The 19,321-nt window shown below is 66.4% G+C and overlaps 2 protein-coding genes across 5 annotated transcripts in view; both read right to left on the minus strand.

Annotated features, from left to right (window-relative positions):
- Positions 1-4,015, minus strand: part of AHDC1 (AT-hook DNA binding motif containing 1) — a 50,994-nt gene extending 46,979 nt beyond the window's left edge. Inside the window, 2 exon segments of the mRNA XM_038160735.1 lie at positions 3,275-3,395; positions 3,887-4,015. The gene's annotated coding sequence lies outside the window, so the exon portion shown is untranslated.
- A 5,645-nt stretch (positions 4,016-9,660) lies between these two features.
- Positions 9,661-18,978, minus strand: FGR (FGR proto-oncogene, Src family tyrosine kinase). Of its 4 annotated transcripts, none has more exons than XM_038160994.1 (13): positions 18,816-18,978; positions 14,999-15,059; positions 14,534-14,786; positions 14,341-14,443; positions 13,965-14,063; positions 13,706-13,809; positions 13,489-13,638; positions 12,408-12,563; positions 11,829-12,008; positions 11,665-11,741; positions 11,435-11,588; positions 10,915-11,046; positions 9,661-10,685 (listed from the first exon to the last, which is right to left on the minus strand). In XM_038160994.1, the coding sequence occupies exons 3-13, from the start codon at positions 14,772-14,774 to the stop codon at positions 10,477-10,479; spliced, it is 1,605 nt and encodes a 534-aa protein (XP_038016922.1). In that variant the 5' UTR covers positions 14,775-14,786; positions 14,999-15,059; positions 18,816-18,978; the 3' UTR covers positions 9,661-10,476. The 4 variants fall into 4 exon arrangements, with proteins under 4 accessions (XP_038016922.1, XP_038016919.1, XP_038016920.1 ...); XM_038160991.1 differs by lacking the exon at positions 12,408-12,563 and adding an exon at positions 12,927-13,091 and having other exon boundaries at positions 18,816-18,977; XM_038160992.1 differs by lacking the exons at positions 12,408-12,563; positions 18,816-18,978 and adding exons at positions 12,927-13,091; positions 16,568-18,769.
- Between the last annotated feature and the right edge of the window lie 343 nt (positions 18,979-19,321).

The raw sequence follows: 19,321 nt of genomic DNA on the forward strand, positions 1-19,321 counted from the left end.
TGAGCTCCCCGGAGGCATCGCTCCGCACCCCCCATCCTCCCGCCTCTTCCCGCGCCCGGGAACCGATGCTCTGAAACACAACCCTCGGTGGCAAGCCTGGAAAAAAACCACAGGGCACATTTCCCCCCGCCTTTTCCCTTCCCTCCTCGCCTCCCCCAGCTTTTTTTTGCTCTCCTGCCGATGCCAAAGACCCAGCCGGGCTCTTGTGCTTTCACTCGCAGCTGCAGCTGCCGATTTTCGCTGTAAGCCCTTGTGCCTAGAAGGCCCAGAGCGAGGGATTCTGGGACGCGGTGATTGAAGACAGCACCAGCACGGAGACCATTGCTCAGACTTTCCCTGTCTGTCGCCCCAACGCTCAACCCACAGAGAGGGAGGGAAAAAAAAAAAGAAAGAAAAAAGGAGAAAAAAAAAAAATGGAGAAGGGGAAAAAAAAACCCCACCGGACTGGCGCTCGCCCCTTCCCACCCACGCCGTGAGCACGCTCTGCTGTGCCGGCACCGAGCACCGGGCAGGCTGCACATGGGGATGGGCTGGGCCCCCCGGCCCCGAGACACCCTGGTGAACTCTGAATCCAGCACCAAATCCCACCAGAAGTGCGCTGGATCCCTCCCACTGTTCAGCCCACTGTACATCACCCTAAAAACTCCCAGTGGGGAGCTAAGCACAGCCCAGTTATTTCCCTTTTGTGTTATTTTTAAGGAAAATAATAACAAGGCAGCTTTGGAGCCACTGTCTGCAGCACAAGGTGAATATTGGGGTGTGGGTGCGAGGGGTGGTGACAAATGAGCACGATGCCGGGTCCTCGTGGGAAGCTGAACGCTCACCACAGCACTGGGGCTGCCAGGATGTGCCCCAGAGCCAAGCAAACACCCTGGGAACATGTCACCATGTCCCCACTGCGTGCAGAACCCCTGAGGAACGAGGTCCCCAGCACCATGGTGTCCAGACATGCCTGGGAAGGCCCCATGGGATCAAATCCTTGCCCTCCAGCACGGGGCCAAGGCATGGCTCAGCATGTGCCCCGAGGCAGAGCGGGAACAACTCCAGCCGGGACGGACGGATGGACACGGATGGGAGGGAGGGAACCGGGCTGTGACCCCGGGCACCCCTATGCCAGCCAGAGGAGGGGGTGTGCTGAGCATCTCCTGGCCAGTTGAGCCCTCACATCCCAAAAACCTCCCCCAGCATCACGGGCTGCCCAAGGACCATGGCCGGACCGCGCGGAGCATCCCAGCCCCGAAGTTTGGCGGGCAGTGGGGCGGGGAGGGGACGGCAGTGGGGGAGGACACACATCTGCGACGCATTCAGGGGCCATCCCGCATCCGGGCAGCCCGGCCACAGCCCAGCATCCAGCCGGCCGGCCCCAGGGGGGGAACGCTGCCATATCACCAGGCAAAAATCCCCCCCACATCCCTCCCGCTCCTGTTACCGAGCCCGGAAGAAGGAAACAGCCCTCCCCACCGCTGCCCTGTTTACCAAGAGCTGGTTCCAAGCACTCGGGAGAATAGCAGGAGCATTTCAAGGCCCTGTTTCCACTCGGCTGACACACACTATTTATAGAAGCCCACAATTCTCCCAGAGCTTTCCTCGGGATCTCAGCAGAAATAGCCTGCCCCGGGTCTCTGCTGCCTCCTCTAAGGAGGCCAGGGCAGCGCCAGCCCCCCCAGGCTTCCCGTAACCTTCCACGGGCTTCCACGGCTTCTCCTCCGCCGGCCGCCCCGCTCCGGGGATGTCCTTGGCTACCCCGCCGCCGCCGCGGTGCCAACCCCTCTCCCCCAGACCATCTCCACCTCCTGCCCGGCCGCCTCCCGGCGGCGGCTGCGGCCGGTGCCCGGGCGGGAACCGCCGGGCCGGGGCTGCGGGCTGCCGGGGACACGCCGGGAGCCGAGCGAAAGCCACCTCCCGCCCGCCTGCATCGGAGCGCGGCGGAGCCCCGGGGGACTCGCACCGGGGATGGAGTTGGCCTATTCAGGTTACAGAGACATGGCAGAGCGGAATTTGGCGCCGCGCCATCCCTTCTCCAGCCCCCCCCCTCCGCCCTCCTCTTCCACCCCCCGCTCCCCACCACCACCACCACCCTCCCCTGCAAATTCCACAGCCCAGCAGGAGAAGCCAGTGTAAGGGGACACCTGGGGGGGCGAGGAAAGGGGGAGAGGCTTGGGAGGGGGGCCTCGATTCAGACCACGGGGCCCCAATTCGGACCACGCGCCCCCGACCCAGGCCACGCCGGCAGCAGGGTGGGAGAGAGAGCGGGGCAGGATCCGAGCCCGGCGCCCTGGGGGCTCGCTTCTGCTCTCTGTCACGCCAGGATAAATCTGGAGTGACTCCACGGCGCGCTGTGGCACACAATGAGCTCACCCCGCTGCTTTTGGGGGGCTCTCCCGGCAGCCTGGGGCAGGCGGGCTGCACGCACGAGGCCGCCTGGTCGTGGGCACAGCCGCGGCGTCCCCCCAGCGCATAAACAAGCGGGGACTCAGGTGTCTCCACCTGCGTCGGCCTCGGGGACATCAAGCACAGAGGGTCTGGCGTCAGCGTGACCCCGTGGGGTGACTCCAGCCCCCGCCAAAGCCATCGCGGTCCCCCGCGGTCCCTGTCGCAAGCACCGAGGGGCCGCGCGGGGGGGTGGGGGGGGTAAATCAGCTGATCGATAAAAACAAATCAGAGGGGGGATGACAGGCACGGGAGTAACAACCGCTCGCCGAGCCCCGCGCCACGGACCACGCAACTTCACCGACGGGGCTGGGGAGCCTCCCGCACGCCCCGCACCCCGCAGCCTCCCGGGAGTGCCCCCGCGGGGCAGCCCGCCGCTCCCCCGAGCCGGCCCGCCGGGGGAAGGGGGCGGCAGGCTGTGCCCCGGGGGGTCCCCCCGTCCTCCGGGGAGCCCCCCGAGCCCCCCGCGCTGCTGACAGGCTCTGCCTTCTAGCGGCCGGAGCCGGCTCTGACAGCTGTCACTCACCGCTCGCACCGGGGGGGCACAGCCGGGGGTGTCCGGGGGGAGGCGGCCGAACTCCCGGCCGCGGCAGCCCCCGCGCAATGGGGGGCTCGCCCCGGGCCCCCCGCGCCCGCACGCCCCTCCCCACCACAAGTGCCATTAAACTCCGGCAATTTGGCACCAACTCGCCGCGCAACTTCAGCGGAGGGGACGGCGCGGGGGGGGGGGACACATGCACGCCACACGCCGCCTCCTCCCCCCCCCGCTCTGCCCAAAGGGGGTGTCCCGCGTGTCCTCCCCCCCTCCCAGCCCCACACAAAGGCGGGGGTCCCCGGTACTCACCCGCCGGCTCCTGCGCTCCGCGCCCCTCGGAGCCCGCCCGCTTGGGGAGGCTCCTGCCGCCCGCCGGGGCTGCGTCCTGACCGGCCGCGGGGGTCCCGGAGCCCTCGGCACCGCTCGCCACCTTCAACGAGAGCATTTCCAGCGCCTCCTGCTCACATTCTCCCCAGGCAACTCCGCTCCTGCCAGCCCGCCCCCTCCTCCGTCCCCTGCCTGCTCTTTCCTCCTTCCCTCTCCCCCCCTCCACCCCTCTATTTTATTTTTTCCGGGATTTTCTCTCCCCTCTACCGCTTAGCTTATTTTTTTCCCCTTTTTTTCCTTTTTTTTTCTCCCCCTTTTTTTTCACCTTTTTTTCCCCCTTTTTTTCCTCCTCTTTTTTTCTCCCCCCCCCTTCGCCTCTCACACACACACAAAAGGCAGCGGAGCGGGAGGCGGAGGGGAACCGACCTCCCCTCTGCGCCTCCGCCGCTCGCCGCCTGCGGAAAGCAAAGAAAGACACAGCGCAGCAGAGCCCTGGCTTGCCGCTGCCTCCCCCCTTCCTCCTCCTCCTCCTCCTCCTCCTCCCTCCTCCTCCTCCTCCTCCTCCACCACCACCACCTCCTCCCTCTCTCTTGCCTTCTGCCGCTCCCGGCTTTGTGGGGGCTGGGATAAAAGGGGGGGAGCAGAGCCGGCGGCCAGGCGCGCCCAGCCCCTCGCTGCTCTCTCCGTGCGCGGCGGGGACCGCGGCTCCGCTTCGCTCCGCTGTCAGCGGCACGGCCAGCATCCGGCACCCCGGGGAGCCGTGCAGCACCGCCGGGGCATGCCGGGCCTTGTAGTCCTTCCTTTCCCCCCCCTCTTTTTTTCCCCCTCCTTCCTTCCCCCCCGCTTTTTTCTCCTCCCAGTCGCTGCGAAGCGCGCAGGGAGGGGCGCGAACGGGAGCGCGGCCGCCGAGCGCCGCTCCGGGAGGGGGGGAGACCCACAGAGAGGGGATACTTCGGGGGGGACACCCCGGGGGCAGGGCACCCCCCCGGCTGCCCCCGCTGCCCGCGGTCCCGCTGGGATGCGCGGGGCATTGCTGCCCTCTCCCGGGTTGCACCCGCACTGCGCACCCCCTCCTTCGGGATGCAGGACTGGGGCACACACCCCCCTCTCTGCAGCCGCCCTCCCCACGGTCTGGGGGGCACGGGCCCATCGCTGCCCCCAGGTCAGCACCCCTGCGCCCTCACACACCCCCGTGGAGCCCAGTGTGCCCGTGGAGCCAGCCACGGAGCTGAGTGTGCCCGTGGAGCCAGCCACAGATGCCAGTGTGCCCATGAAGCCCATGGAGCCAACCAAGTCCTTTTTCCTTTCCCCCCTCGCCCCCCAACTTTTAACTCTTTTTTTTTTTTTTTTTTTTTTTTTTTAGTCGAAAGCTCTCTCTGAGACCTGGCGATATCCCTGCTCTTTGCTAACACCCTGCTCCTCCAATTTTTTTGTGTCCCCTCTTGGCCGTGTGAGAAAGGGAATGCCAGGAGGAAAGGGGGTGAACGAGGCCCCTCGGGACGGTGGTGGCAGAGCAGGGAGCTGCCTCCCAACTTCCCGAGCACCGCATGGCCTCCCTCCCCACAGCTCCGTGGAGCATCCCCCCAGCACCGAGTCGCCGTGGCTGCTAATGCTCCCGGAGCTGGGTAGATACAATATAATTAAAGTAGATAATACCGGTGATGTTTGTTGTGACACCGTGGTTTTGTGAGTGACGAGTGAAGGGTTAACTCCAGGGAATTAGGAATATTGCTTGGCTGCTAATAACACGTGAGTCATCGATGGAATAACACATGGGTGCAGGGAGAGACACAGCACCTGGCTCCACAGCAGCCCTTTGCCCGCCTGTGAGGGGCACGCTGGGGTTTCACGCGGGTTTTTGGATCAACAGCCAGCGAGGCAGGAACCTGAGCTCCAGACACGCTGCTCACCCCAGCTTCACGGCTAAACTGGGATGAACTGGTGAGCTGGGGTCACGCCTGAGAGCTGTCTTCCAGCTGGGACCTATGCCACTGGGAAGGTGTCGGCTCTGTCCCCTCCGTGCGCCCCCGGGATCAGCGGGCTGGCTTCGGGGCTGGCTTTGGGGCTGCCTTTGGGGCTGGCTTCGGGGCTGCCTTTGGGGCTGGCTGGGCCCTGCACAGCCTGGGCCAGGGTGGGAGCAGGCTGCGCCGCTCCTGGGCTGGAGCAGAGTGCAGGCCTGGGCTCCAGCCCGGTCAGCAGAGGAATCTGCACACGCAGACAGGATCGCTGCAATTGCTGGTGGCTGAGTGAGCAACTTTGCAGGCTTCCTCGTCCCCTCGCCCTGAATGTCAGCTTTGAATTTTCTTGCTATTTTTAGGGATGGTTCAAAAAAATAAAAAACAAACCACCGAGGAGTATCCCCTCCCTTCTTGCTTTGCAGGGCTCTGTGCCCCATGAATATTGCAAGGCTGTGGGTTACTGTGCCTGTGCAGGGACGGGGGGAGAGGGGCAGAGGGACAGGGCAGGGAAGAGAGAGAGGTCGTGCAAAACCCATGACATTGCAAGCAGAATGGGTTAGAATGTAAAAGATTTATTAATTTAATCCAAAGCATTAAAAGGTCATGTATTAATCAAAGAGATGCTTAAAACTGTCAAAGTCCTTTGTCAGGTTTGAAGTGCATCTCTATAGTTATCATAAAATATATATATCAGTCTGGCATGGAGCCCCAGGCAGGGCTGGAGGAGGATGAGGAGTTAAATGAGGGGCTTTGCAGTGGGATGGGCCCCCCACCCAGACTCCCGTGGGTGCCCAACACCCCCACACTGAGCTGGCCGCCTTGGGGGTCATCCTGCTCGTCCCCAGGCCTGGGTTTGATCCCCCCCCCCAGGCTGGTGCCCCGGGCTGGTCTGGGGCCGTGTTTGGAGCCTGAGCGTGGGGTAGAGGTGGCTTTGGGAGCGGGTCCCCCGCCTGTCCCCGTGGGCACAGGTGGCTGCAGCCATGGCAGCGGACACGGGTGAGCTGTGCCCGTGGCACTCGTGTCACAGCTCCGCGAGTGCTCAGCCCCGCCAGGATTTCTCTTTGGCTGGGGAGGGGGTGGCGGAGGCGGCTCCCCGGGGCCGCCCGGGTCACCCGGGCGCTCTCGCAGCCAAGTGCTGTGTCAGCAGCGTTGGCGTGGGCTTACGCTACCATCTAGCGGCTGCTCCGCCGCCGCTGTCCCCGCTCGCTCCGCGTCCCCCCAGCCACCCCCTGCCCACCCCGCGCAGCCCCCCGTGCCCAGGGCCAGGGCGAGCTGCCCGCTTGGGCCCCGGGGGCTGCGCCGGGCTGGGCTGGGGGTGGCAGCTGTCACCCCGAAAGCCACCAGGGTGGGAGCGGGGGGTTGGGGGGCAGTGGGGTGCTGGGGGGACATCTGTGGGGGGACGGAGGGCGAGGAGACACAGGAAGATATTTGGTGCTCTGCTGGGATCAGGAGTTGCTGTCGTGGGGAGCGCAGTGCGGAGACCCTGATGGGGTTTGGGGGTAACGGGGGGGGTCTCTCCAACGTCTGTGGAGAGTTGTGGCCAGCCAGGTTTTGTCCCCATAAAGGCAACTGCGGAAGAAAAGCCCAATTCATCCCCGAATTCCAGCGCCGCGCTGCCCTGGAGCAGCAGCAAAACCTCTCCCGAATTCTCCCAATAAAACCCTTTCCGAGCAGCCCCGCGGCCAGCGGAGCGAGGCTCCTCTGCGCCCCTCCCCGTCCCTGTGCTTGCTCTGTCATCCGACCACTCCCACGCCCACAAAACCTCCGTCCCCAAATGCTGCTGCTCCCCCACAGATTGCTGTCACAGATGCTGCTGCTGTCAGTGCACAGCTCTTCCCAATTATCTGTTGTTTTTCCGTGGAAAAAGGTGTCCCCTCACAGTGACTGGCGCCGAGCTCTTGGGTGACTGCAGATAAATCCAGCTGTGCCTCAGTTTCCCCTCTGAGGGGACAGTGCCTGCAGGCCTGGACCGGCAGGCTCAAGCCTGGTCAAGCCTAAACCCACATTTTTGGCCATTTTCCACTGTTGTCTGGCCATTGCTGCCGCGGAGACGTGGCTCCGCTCCACGACCCGGCACTCTGCGGGCTCTGCCAGTCCCTGGGGAGCAGGGGCCGGGGGGCACACGGACGAGCCCCCGCCCTGCTGTGGGGGGGGACGGCTCCTTGCCGGTCACGGGGGTCCCCAGCAGCATCTGGGGGCGCGGGGGCCCCGGGGAGGGCGGCAATGCTGCGGCGGCCGGTGCCAGGCTCTGCAGCGCCGGCCATCTGCAGCGGCTCACACCTGTGCCCGGCTCCGGGGGGCTCCTGGCTGCAGACCCCCCGTGCTGGCTGCAGACCCCCTCGGGCTGGCTGCAGACCCCCCCAGCCCTGGCTCCGGAGCCCCCCGGGCTGGCTGCAGACCCCCAGCGCTGGCTCCAGAGCCCCCCGGGCTGGCTGCAGACCCCCCAGCGCTGGCTGCAGACCCCCCCAGCGCTGGCTCCAGAGCCCCCCGTGCTGGCTGCAGACCCCCCAGCGCTGGCCGAGCAGCCAGGCACAGCCGGGCCCCCTGGGCTGGGCACGGTGCGCGGGCAGGAGTGGGGCGAGCGCGGCTCCCAGCATGGGGAGGGGGCTCCCGGAGCATCGCGGAGAGCTGGCGGCGCTGGATGGACCCCGGGCGCAGGGCAGGGCCGGGGATGGCGCTGTCTGTCCCCAGCTCTGAGCTGAGCTCTTCCCTTCCAGCCCCCAGCGCAAGCTCTGAAGCAAAACAAGCCCGCAGCACCTCTGGAGGGGCCCTAACCTCCTTGCCCGCCTCCCCATGGCTTCTGGCCCCGGGTGAGCCCTGCTGGGAGCTGCAGGAGCTCTCTGAGGGGTGGGTGACCCCGGGCACGGGGGCTGGCTGTGCCCACCCACCGCGGCCCCTCTGCTCCGCTCGATCCGCTCAGCATTAACATGAAATCGATGCCCTCCCCTGCCCAGCCCGCGGTCACCCCGCAGCAAAATCCTTTAGGCGCCTCACCCCTCCTGCCGGGGCAGGGGGAGGACGGGAGGATGGGGAGCAGGACGGGGTCCCCCCCTCACACAGGTGCCTGCAGTCTGGGGCCCCACATCCCCGAGAGCTTCCACAGCAATGACAGCAGAACGGGGGGCACGCTGCGGCTGCACTGGGGTTACCGCGGCACGCGTGCAACAGCTCGTGGCAAATCCAAATCCTCGCGGGTCCCGACCCCCGCCTGCCGCTGGCCCTGCCGGGGACAAGGGGCCGTGCCTGGGGGCGTGGAAGGGTGGCATCGGTTCAAGCTGGAGCCGGGCAGAGCACGGTGGGATCAGCCCCTCTGGAGGCACGAGCGGGAAAGGGAAAGAAGGGCAGGAGTGGGCAGGAGCAGGGATGGAGCTGGGGCTGGCACAGCTGCAGCTCGGCACACCAGGCCCGGCCAGAAGCGCCGCTCAGCCCGCTGCTCCCTGGGTGGGGAAGCAGGGCAGCTCCAGCCCCGCTCCACTCACACCACGTGCATCAAATGCCCTCGGAGGAGGTGGGGTGAAGCAGGAGCTGTGAAGATGCCTGGCGGTGCCCAGGGATGGTGGCATGTTCCCAAGCCTGCTGGTACGTCCCCAAACACCCCGGCACATCCCCAGAGCCCCTGGAATGTCCCCAAACCCAGCGGCATCGGCCCCCTGCCCCCCTCCCCATGTGCCCAGCATTTCCCCATGGCCTGAGCCCCCCTGGCTGGGGTGGGGGCCAGTCCCTGCTTCCCACCAGTGCTGAGGAATTCATTACCGGCACAGCTGGGCCCTGCTGGGGAGGCCAAGCTACAAGGAAAATTAACCTCTTCCTCCCCAGCCTCCCTATCACAGCTGGCAGGAGGGACAGTCCCCTCCTGGGCAGGGCTGGGGGGCTGCAGGGTGCCCTGCGTGGGGGCAGCTTTGCAAACCCAAACCATTCCCAACCCAGCCTTTCCAGGCTTTTATTGGCAAGGGAAGTTGCTGTGTCCCCTCCGCACAGGGCCTTGGGGGCAGGGGGGGATTTCCTCTGCTCACCCCCTTGTGGGAGGCCCCCAAACCTGTGCCCTGGGGCTGGAGGGGGCGAGGGGGCATCGCTCACTCCTGGCCTGGCTGATCCTGGAAGCCCCCCGCCCCCCGGGATGGGTGTTCCCACCCCGGCGCTGTGCCTCAGTGCTGCCCCCCGCTCTAAGCACCCCCTCTGGGGCAGCTCATCTCTCCTGGGGCAGAAGGACCCGGGCTGCCCCCCCCCTTTGTTAGAAAGGCTTTATTTCTCTGTATTTACAGACTTCATTAAAAAAAAAATAAACAACAAATCCCCGCCCTGCCCTTCTCTCCCCCCGGCACTGCCCACCCACAGCCCTGCCCCCGGGCTGCGGGGCGTTACTGGCCGTGGCGCCCGGGCCTGGGACCCCGCTCCACATGGGGGTGCCTGGGTGGCACCCTGCATTCACACTGGCACACGGCCCCCCAGGCCCCCCTCAGTTCCTGCTGCAGAGGGCAGAGCCAAGCCGCAGCCACGGGCTGCCCGAGTGCTGCGGGGCTGCCCCCGCCCCGTACCCTCGTCCTGCCCCCGCGGGGCAGGAGGGAACAGCCCCTGGGGCAGAGCTGCCCCCAGCCCGCCTGGGCCCCCCCGGGACTCCTTGTGCCCCCCCGGCCCCCAGTGCAAGCAGAGGTGGGTGCTGGCTTTCAGCACTTGGCTCTACCAAAGCACAGGAGATAAGGCGGGGGACAGGGGGTCCCCCAGCGCTGGGATCCCTTGGTGGGGTCGCTGGCTGCTTGGGGGGGCGTATAAAACCTCATAAATTAAAGGAGATACCAGGGGAGGGAGGGTTGAGATGACCTCCTGCAGGTCGGTGCCAGGACTGAGGGGGGCTGAGCCCCACCCAGCTGTGCTCCTGGAAGAGATTGGGGCTGGCATGGGGAGCTCCCCCAAGCCCTCTGCTACTCTGTGGCTCTGGGGGGGTCTGGGGGTTCACGGGGGCTCCCCGCAGTCCCCCCTGCAGCCAAAGCCCTTCTCAGGTTCAAAGCTGGGTGTGAAGGCAATGCAGGGAGTGGGGGAAGGGGGGCTGGGGCACAGAGTTTTGTCTTCTCTGAGTCCAGCATCCTTGTGCAAAGCCCTGTGTCCACCCTGAGCACCCCGCAAAAGGCATTTTGGGGGGGCACAGACAAAGGAAGCGACGAACTCTAAAGAAAAGAAGAGATTCACCCCAAAGCCACCCCAGGGCTTCCTGGGAGGGCCAGCACCGGGTCACTGGTTGTCCCCGGGCTGGTACTGGGGCTCGGTGGCAGTGAAATAGTCCTCGAGGAAGGACTGGAGGTACTCGAAGGTGGGGCGCTCCTCGGGTTCCCTCTTCCAGCACTGCACCATCACCTCGTGCAGGGAGGGGGGGCAGCTGCCCGGGCACTGCATGCGGTACCCCCGCTCCACCTGCTCCAGCACCTCTCGGTTGTTCATCCCTGCGTGACAAGGACCATCCTGCTCAGTGACAGCACCCCCCGGGACGCGCCAGCGGGGAAACTGAGGCACACAGTGGCACTGCCCTGTGGTTTGGGGAGGAGCCCAGTTCAGCACTGGTCCCTGTGAGGGGGAAACTGAGGCACGGGACAAGCCTTGCCGAGGAGCTCGGCCCCGGTCTGTGCCCTGCCCGGCTCACCCCAGGGGTGTGCCTGCCCCAGTGGGCCATACCTGGATAGGGCACGCGGCCTTTGGTCACCAGCTCTGTCAGGAGGATGCCAAAGGACCAGACGTCTGACTTGATGGTGAACCTCCCAAAAAGTGCAGCCTCCGGAGCCGTCCACTTGATGGGGAACTTGGCACCTGCAATGGGACACGGGTGAGCCACGGCTGGGGCTGCACCCACACCTAGAGCACCCTGCACCTGGTGCACCCCCCTCTGGGGACAGCCCACACCTGGGACATCCCGCACCAGAGGCACCGTCACTGAACCGCCCCTGCTGACAGTGCCCTGCACCCCGGGGTGCCCTGAACGGGGGCACCCTGCCCTAGGGGCACCCACCACCCACGAACCCTCTCCAAGGTGTCCATCTCCTAAAATACCCACAAATTTGGGGTGTCCATCACCCAGCACACCCATTCCCTGGCACCACAACTTGGGCCATCCAAGCCCGGGTCACCCAGCCGCGGGATGGCCATCCCCAGGCTGAGGGACACAGCCGGGGGACACTGCTGTGCTGGGCGCTCCCACCCTGCCGCGCCGTGTACTCGTCATCCTCGATGAGGCGGGCGAGGCCGAAGTCGGCGATCTTGCACACGAGGTTGTCTCCCACCAGGATGTTGGCGGCGCGGAGGTCCCGGTGGATGTAGTTCATGCGCTCGATGTACGCCATGCCCGCCGCGATCTGGGGGGGACGGGGCGGTGAGGACCCCCCAGCACACCCCGGGGTGCGCCCACCCCCCGGTAGAGCCCCCCGGTACCTGGGCAGCCATGTCCACCAGCTGGGGCAGCTTCAGGTAGCGGCCGTCCCCATCCTTCAGGAAATCCAGCAAGCTGCCTGCAGGCAGAAGAGTCGCCCTCAGAGACCCCCAAAAGCCAAGGGTGCCCCGTGAGCCCCCGTGCCCGGGCAGGTGCCCGCGCTCACCCTGGCTCATGAACTCGGTGACGATGTAGATGGGCTCCTCCGACACCACGGCGTAGAGCTGCACCAGCTTGTCGTGCCGCAGCCGCTTCATGATCTGAGCCTCCTCCAGGAAGGCCTCAGGGGACATGGTGCCTGGCTTCAGCGTCTTCACTGCCACCTTGGTGGTGCCATTCCACGTCCCTGCGTGGGGGACACAGAGTCACGTGAGCCCGGGGACGGCCAGCCCAGGCGACAGGGCTGCGTGGATGGAGAAGTGTGCGGGTGCACGCTTGCATGCTTGTGTGGATGGACGGATGGACGGATGGACGGGTGGATGGGGGGATAAGGAATCAGGGCAGGGCAAGGAAGGGATCCCTGGGCAGGGATTGTGATCCCACTGCATCCCACCCAGGACAAGGAGCTCCCCTCACCCCAGCACCAACCTCCCCCCATTCCCAAACCCTTCATGGATTCCGTGCCAAGTTTCCCTCTCCCCCACACAGGCGGGTACCCCCTGGCACCCTGCGATGCTCCGCGCCAGGACAGAAGGAAGCTTCTCCTGCCCGCTGAGCTCCCCCCGGCCGGCTGGGCCAGCCTTACCCATCCACACGTCTCCGAAACATCCCATGCCAAGTTTCTTGTCCAGGGTGACGGATTCCCGAGCTATCTCCCAGGCGTCCTTAGCTAATCCCAGGGTCTGGGGCTTCACCGCAGGGCACGGGTGGGTGAGCAGATGGCACAACCCGTCATTGTACTCTGCGGGGGACGGGGGGCAGGCAGGGAAGAGGAGGGAGGGGATGTGATGGGATGAAGGCAGCATGCATGAGTGGAGGAAGCAGGCGATGCTGGAGGAAGAGGATGACGAAGGTGGGACCCCCCGGCCTGGTCCTGCGGTTCCATCTGCAGTGGGGGTCTGCTTGCCCATGCAGAGGTGGCGTGGGGCATCCTGGGGGACCCGTTGTGAACCCAGAGCAGGACATGGGATAACTCCTCATGCCAGCAAATCGGTGTCGCTCAGCCTGTCCCGGCAGGCACGAGCTTTTCCCAGTGGGGCACCAGGCCTGGGGGTACCCCCACATCCCCCCTGCCTCCTGCCCTGGCTTGCCCACCAGGCCCTACCCATCCAGACTTCCCCGAACTGCCCATTTCCCAGCTTCTTGAGGAGCTGGAGGGACTCGCGGGGGATCTCCCACACGTCTTTGGTTTTGACTGAGAGGTCGGCCAGTTTGGGGGTTCCCTTGTGGCATGGCACAGCCAGGCGGCAGCACAGCCCGGCCGCCCGCTCTGCAGCACGGGAGCAGGGGGACAGGAGTCAATGCGGGCACGGCCCCCCAGCCCTCTGCTCCCCTCCCACCGCCCCAGGCACACCGAGGCTCCTGTATCACCCCCAACGCAGAAATGCACCCCCTCCCCCTGCCCCAGGGACGGCTCCGCACCCCCTCGGCCGGGCTGGACCCCCCAGCTGCACCCGGGGACCGGTCATGCCCCCCCACCAGAGACAACGGCAGCTGCCGGCGCCCTGGGCACGGAAAAGGGAGACTCAGGGAGCCCCCTAATGCCACCAACAGAACAGCCCCCTCCTTCCCCAGTCCCGCCCCCTCAGCCCAGTCTCTTACCAAAGGGTCTCCTGAGCTTCCCCCACCCCTGCTATTGCCCCCCTTGCACCCCCACCCCGCCCTACCTATATAGTGCTGGACCAGCTGCTGGACGGTGCTGAACTGGGCGCGGGTGGTGATGTAGTACCCGCCGCTGTCCAGCTTCCGAATCTTATAGTGCTTCACGTGGTCTCCCTTGGCCTCATCCCAGTCCCGGATGGAGAGGGAGTAGGCACCTACGTGGGGACACGGGTCAGGAGGGATGCGGGGCGCAGCCCCAGGGGTCCCAGCCCTGTCCTGTACCTTTGGTGGTCTCGCTCTCCCGAATGAGGAAGGTGCCTCTGGAGTTGCCGTGGCACAGGAGCTGCCGCTCCGCGTCCTTGCGCCCGATCTTCCCAAAGTACCACCTGCCACGGGGACGGGCTCAGCGCCGGGAGGGCGCCGGGAGGGTGCCACGGAGCCCCCGTGCCAGCACTGCGGCACTGCCGGGGCTCGCAAGGACACCCGGGCCTCGGGCAGGTGGGCTTGGGGTGTGTCTCCGTCCCTTTCCCCCGCTACTCACTCCTCTGCCTGGATGGAGTCCACAGGGGCCACGTAGTTGCTGGGGATGTAGCCCGTGGCTCCCGAGCTCAGCGACCTGGCCTCCCACCAGTCCCCCTCCCTGGGCAGGGAAGCAGAGAACGTGGAGGAGGAGGGACAGACGGACAGCCCCGCCACCGGGTGCCTCCCCACCCTGTGCGCAGCACCACGGACCCCGCTCTCCCCACCGTCTCTGCTGAGACCACTCAACTCACGACACGAGGCCCTGGGACTGAGGGATGGAGCCCAGACAGAGCTCGGGTCCCCAGCCTGGGTCCTGCGGGGGCTACCCAAGGCACAAAGGCACCTCCCCGGGGCGGCAGGGGGGTGCTAGGGTGGCAGGAGGTCCCGGGGCTCACGTGTTGTTGATGATGTGGAATTTCTCCCCTTTCTGGAAAGTCAAGTCATCCTCCGTCCTGGCCTCATAGTCGTACAGGGCGATGAAGAGCGTCACGCCCCCGCCTGTGGCACACGGAAGGGACCACGGTGACCCCAGATCGCAGCCCAGGGGTGTGCCGGGACCCCTCCCCAGCGTCGAGCCGCCCTGCTGACCTGAGATGCCCCCGCTCCGCGTTGGCAGCACGCTGGGGGTGAAGCCCCCCGGCTCCGCAAAGGACGGGGCCAAGGGCGCCGCCGGCCCCTGGAAGTTGTTGAAGTCGGGGATGCGGGTGAAGATGGCCCCTGGCTGCGTGGGGTCGGGGTCGTACTGGGAGGCAGGGGGCTGCAGGGAGCCCCCCTCGCCCCCTGCCTGCCCTTTGCCAGCCCCCCTCTCTTTGCAGGGCACACAGCCCATCCTGGGCAGCGCCTGTGGGACAGAGGGTCCGTGAGCCCCGCGCCCCCGGGCACGGGTGCCACATGGGGAGAGGCACCGGGTGCCCCCTGCCACCCCCCAGCTCAGCACACCGGACAGCAGGGGGAAACTAGGGTCCCCACGGGGCCAGTGGTGCTGCTGCAAGGAGGGCTGTGCTGCCCGGGGACCCACAGTGCCCCTGGCACCCATGGGTGCTCCACACTCACTGCGACGGCTCCTCAGGTCACTCCAGCAGCTCCATGCCACTCCAGGGAGGAGAAGAGTCGCCTGTGGACACCAGGGAGGGCATCAGGTGGGGGCAACACCCTTGCAGGGGCTCAAACACCCTTGCCGTGGGCTGTAACACCCCCGTGGGATAAAATACCCCTGTACATGCTGCAACACCTCTGCACGGACGGAAGCACCCCTTCCATGTGCTGCACCCCTGCACACACTGAAACACTTCTGCCGAGGGCTAAAATCCCTCTGAATAGCTTGAAACACCCCATGACAGGATGCAACACCCCTGCTCTGGGCTACAACACCTCTACACGGGCTGCAACACCAACGACATGGGCTGCAACACCACTGGCATCGGCTGCAACGCCCCTGCCTGAGTTACAACACCCTGCGCAGAGCGAAGCACCGTGCACAGGCTGTGAGAGCCCTGCACGAGCCAAACAGCCCTGCATGGGCTACAGCATCCCTTCACCGGCTGCAACCCCCCTGCACGAGCTAAAATGATCTGCATGATCTGCAACACCCCCACAAAGCTGCAGCATTCCTCCGAGGGCTGCAACACCCCTGGTGTGGGCTGAAACCACATCCTCAAGTGGGTTTTTCTCTCACTGTGTCCTCACCACACTGCTCACGTCCTTTCAGGGCACGTGTGTCCCCGAGGCTGAAGGGGAGCCAGACCCGGGGGGACGGAGCCCCCAGAGCGTCCCCCTCCCCACACACACCCTCTGCTTGGAGGGATGGGTGTTCCGGGGAGCAAGGTCCCCGCTCACATCGCTGTGGTCAGGACAGGCTCTTCCGGCCACATGTGGCGAGAAGGTGTCACAGAGGAGGAGGAGGAGGAGGGGGAAATCAGACCTCTCCTGTCATGGCGCTATGGAGACGTCCATCCCCAGCCCTGCTAGTGCCCTGGCTGCTGGGCAACCACCCTCACCAGTCTGCCCAGTTTGCACCGAGCAGAGCTCTCCAGTCTGCAGCGTGCCTCTGTCTCCAGCTGGGAGCAGAGGGAGGGAGCAGGAGGGTGTCCTGCCCTCTGCACTCCAGTGAGCAGGAGGAGACAAAGGTTTGGGGTGGAGGAGACGTTTCAGGCAGATTTTCCCAATCATGGTTATTGATTCCCTTTCCTCTCTCTCAGTAGGGGTGGAAAGAGCCCAGCCCTCCCCTTCCATCTCTGCTTTCCACACTGGGGCTGTGGCAAGGCCCTGGCCATTGCCAACAGGGCAGCGTTGCCAAATCTGAGGAAACTCGGCTGGTTGGGGGCTTTACTCCTGATAATTAGTGGCTATTTAACTGATGAGCAACCCTGGCTCTCACAAACCCTGTCCCCCCTGGGTGGGAATCACCCCCTCCCCACATTCAGAAACTTCCCATTTTGCTGAATTTCAGCGCTGGCCAAGCAGTGGAGCTGCCACAGGTGCCAGCAGGGACGGGGATGGCAAGGAGCATCTTCCAGGCAAGTGGAACCCCCCGTGCCACAACATCAAGGGTTTAGGGGATGTGCAGCAGCATTGCCCCCAGGCTTCCCCTTCCCTGCGCACCCAGGAGCCCCCTGAGCTCACCCGGGTGGCCCAGAGCCCGCGGGAAGGGGACGCAGCTGGGGTCGTGTCCGATGGCCGCACGGTGCTGTCTGGCTCTCCCAAAAAGGAGCTGCTGGGAGCCGGGGAACAGATGGCAACTGAACCCTTCCCGCCCTGGCTCCCCCGGCACCAGTCCCGGCCGAGCTGCCAGGTCCCGCCCGCGCTGAGCCCCGGCCAACCCATCGGCCCTGTCCCGCCGGGCGCGGCTGGGCACGGAGCAGCCACAGCCCTGACTGCCCGTCCATCTGTTCCCCCGGCCCCTGGGACACGGGGCAGCTCAGCCCCATCCCCAGCTGCTAGACAGGGCACAATATCCCCCGCACACCCAGGTGCCACCCCAGATGTCACCTACAGTGCTGAGGTGCCCCTGGGGTCACCTCCATCCCCTGCATTCGCTCCCCTCGTGGGATAACAGCAGCGGAGAAGCCGGGCTCTGGGGGATGCAGCCACGTGGAGGTGCTGGGAATGTCACTCCCCGTGCCGTGGGGACAAGCCACGGTGGCATTTGCCGGGCTGAGGGGCCACGGCGCCCTGGGCAGGAGGCGGCTGCCGGAGGAACTCACAGAGCAGCTAGGCAGCGGGAAGAGGAAGCAGCAGGAGCACGGTGTGGGGCGGGGGGAGGAAGAGGATGGTGCTGTGGCCATCAAGGGGACCACAGGCAGGACCTCGTGCCCTGGGGATGGTGACAGCTGGGAGGGTCAGGCGGGGATGACAGCAGGGCTGCAGCCCCCTGGTGTCCTGGACCCCTCCCTGCCTTGTCCCACACTGTCATCCTGCACTGCTCCGTGGTGACCCGGCTCCTGCTCCCTGGGAAGAGGAACCGAGAGGGCTGCACAGCCCAGCCTGCTGCCACCGAGGTTCCTCTGTCACCCTGTGGCTCTGGAGCTCCCTGGTCCCAGCAGGAAAACTCGGGCATGAGGCAGCTGGGGAAGGTGGCTCGCTAGGACGCAGGACCTGGAGCTGTGTCACAGTCCCACACCCAGGCCCCACAGACCCGGGGAGGGGACAGGAGGCCACATCTGCCTGCCCCGTCTGCTCCTTGTTCCACCCGTGTGGGAGGTGGTGGCGTGTCCCTGCCCCTTCCCCACTGCCCCCAGCCCCAAGGCCACCCTGATGATAGCTGGAGATGGAGCCCTGCTCCCAGTTCAGCTGGAGTCCTCCCAGTTCACCCAGTGCCTGGTGAGTCCCCTGTGGCTCCCAGTGGGAGCAGGTTCCTCCAGAACACGGGGTGCCAGGAGGAACGGCCCCCCATCCCTGCATGCCCACGAGCAGGGCTACTCCCTGGGATGAAAAATGAAGGACTTGCCAACCCCCGAAAGCGATCTTCTCTGCAAGCCCACCTGCCAGCCCCCAGACCCAGGGCAGAGGGGTCCCTGCCCCCTCCCTGGCACAAGATGCTCAGTGGAGAGGGAGCCCCCCTCCCCACGGCTCCCAGCCCCATCGCTGGCTGGGAAAGCAGGATTTCCGCTGGAAGAAGAGCAATTCCCGGATCCAAGGGGCTGCAGGGGCGGAGGGAGGGAGCCAGCCAGGGCTCCAAATACAATGTCCCGGGAGGAGCGGGGTGGGGAGGGAATTGTGCAGGGCAGGAAGCAGCGAGTTCCTGTCCCTCCTTGGGACACACCAAGGATCAGGGACGAAGCAGAGCTGCGGGGACCGGGGGGAGCATCCGCTCCGGCCCGGGCCTGAGCCCCTGCAGCTCCCCCAGGCTCAGCCATGGACAGCTCAGCCTGCACCACCGCCCGGAGCGCTGACTGGGCTGGGACCCCGCGGGCACCTGCAGGGCCGGAGGGCACAGGTGTGTGTGTCCCCCCGGGTGCCGTGTCCTGTGTCCTCCCCACGGTGAGGTCACCATGCGCTCCGCAGGCTCCCCGACGTGCTGTCAGCGCCAGTTAGTGCCGGGACGGTGAGCTGGAGCTGGCGGGGGCCCCCAGACCTTCACACACACGCCGCAGCCCCCCGCTGACCTGCTGCCCCCAGGACGGCGAGGACGGGGGTCTCCCCCACCCTGGGGCATTTCCTAGGGAAGCAGTGAGGGCACGGCGAGAGCAGGCCCCCGGCACACCCCACCAGTGTGCTCTGTCCCCACCGCCCGGTGGCCGCCTCCCCCGGGACCCGGAGCCGCCCCACACACGGAGGGGGCATCTCTCAGCAGAGCGCCGCCCGGGGATCGAGCCCCCCGCGCTGTCACAGGGCTGACCCCCCCGCCCTGCAGCACCCAGCGCACACATACCTGCTGCTGCGGCTGGCATGGACCCCCCGCTCCACGGGGCTCCCGGCGGGACCCCCGGCCGGGCAGCGCTGGGGGAGCCGGGGCGGCAGCCGTGGGAGAGCGGGAGCGCCCGGCCCCGAGCTTCCCCTGTCTCTTCGGCGGCTCTGGCAGCCGAGCAAGAGCTTCCCCTCCCCTCGCCCCCCCTTCCTCCCCGCGCTCGCAGCAGTGGTTCATTGTACCAGCCAGCCCCGCCGCTGCTGGATCGCCCTCCGGGTCACCGTCCGGGCCGCCGCGGCACCCGCAGCCCGCCCGCCGGGGCGCTGCGGGGGGAGCGGCCGTCCGGGGCTCTCTGCTCCCCGGCAGCCCCGGGAGACGCTGCGTGGATTGCCAGGCTCTGCCTGCGGGGATTTGCGGGGCAGTGCGCGGATCCGGCCCGTGCCACGGCGGGGCTGCCCTGGCACAGCCCCCCTGGGACCCCCGAGGGAGCGTCCCCGGGCAGGGCGCGACACAGGGACATCAAACTGCGC

This window comes from Motacilla alba, chromosome 23 (assembly GCF_015832195.1).
Source record: "Motacilla alba alba isolate MOTALB_02 chromosome 23, Motacilla_alba_V1.0_pri, whole genome shotgun sequence".
In the NCBI taxonomy this organism is placed as follows: domain Eukaryota; kingdom Metazoa; phylum Chordata; class Aves; order Passeriformes; family Motacillidae; genus Motacilla; species Motacilla alba.

Coding starts and splice junctions, on each gene's coding strand:
- FGR (XM_038160991.1), bottom strand. CDS start 14,774: ATGGGCTGTGTGCCCTGCAAAGAGAGGGGGGCTGGCAAAGGGCAGGCA. Junction 14,444..14,533: donor GCGGAGCGGGGGCATCTCAG/GTCAGCAGGGCG, acceptor CGTGTGCCACAG/GCGGGGGCGTGACGCTCTTC. Junction 13,639..13,705: donor GGAGAGCGAGACCACCAAAG/GTACAGGACAGG, acceptor GTCCCCACGTAG/GTGCCTACTCCCTCTCCATC.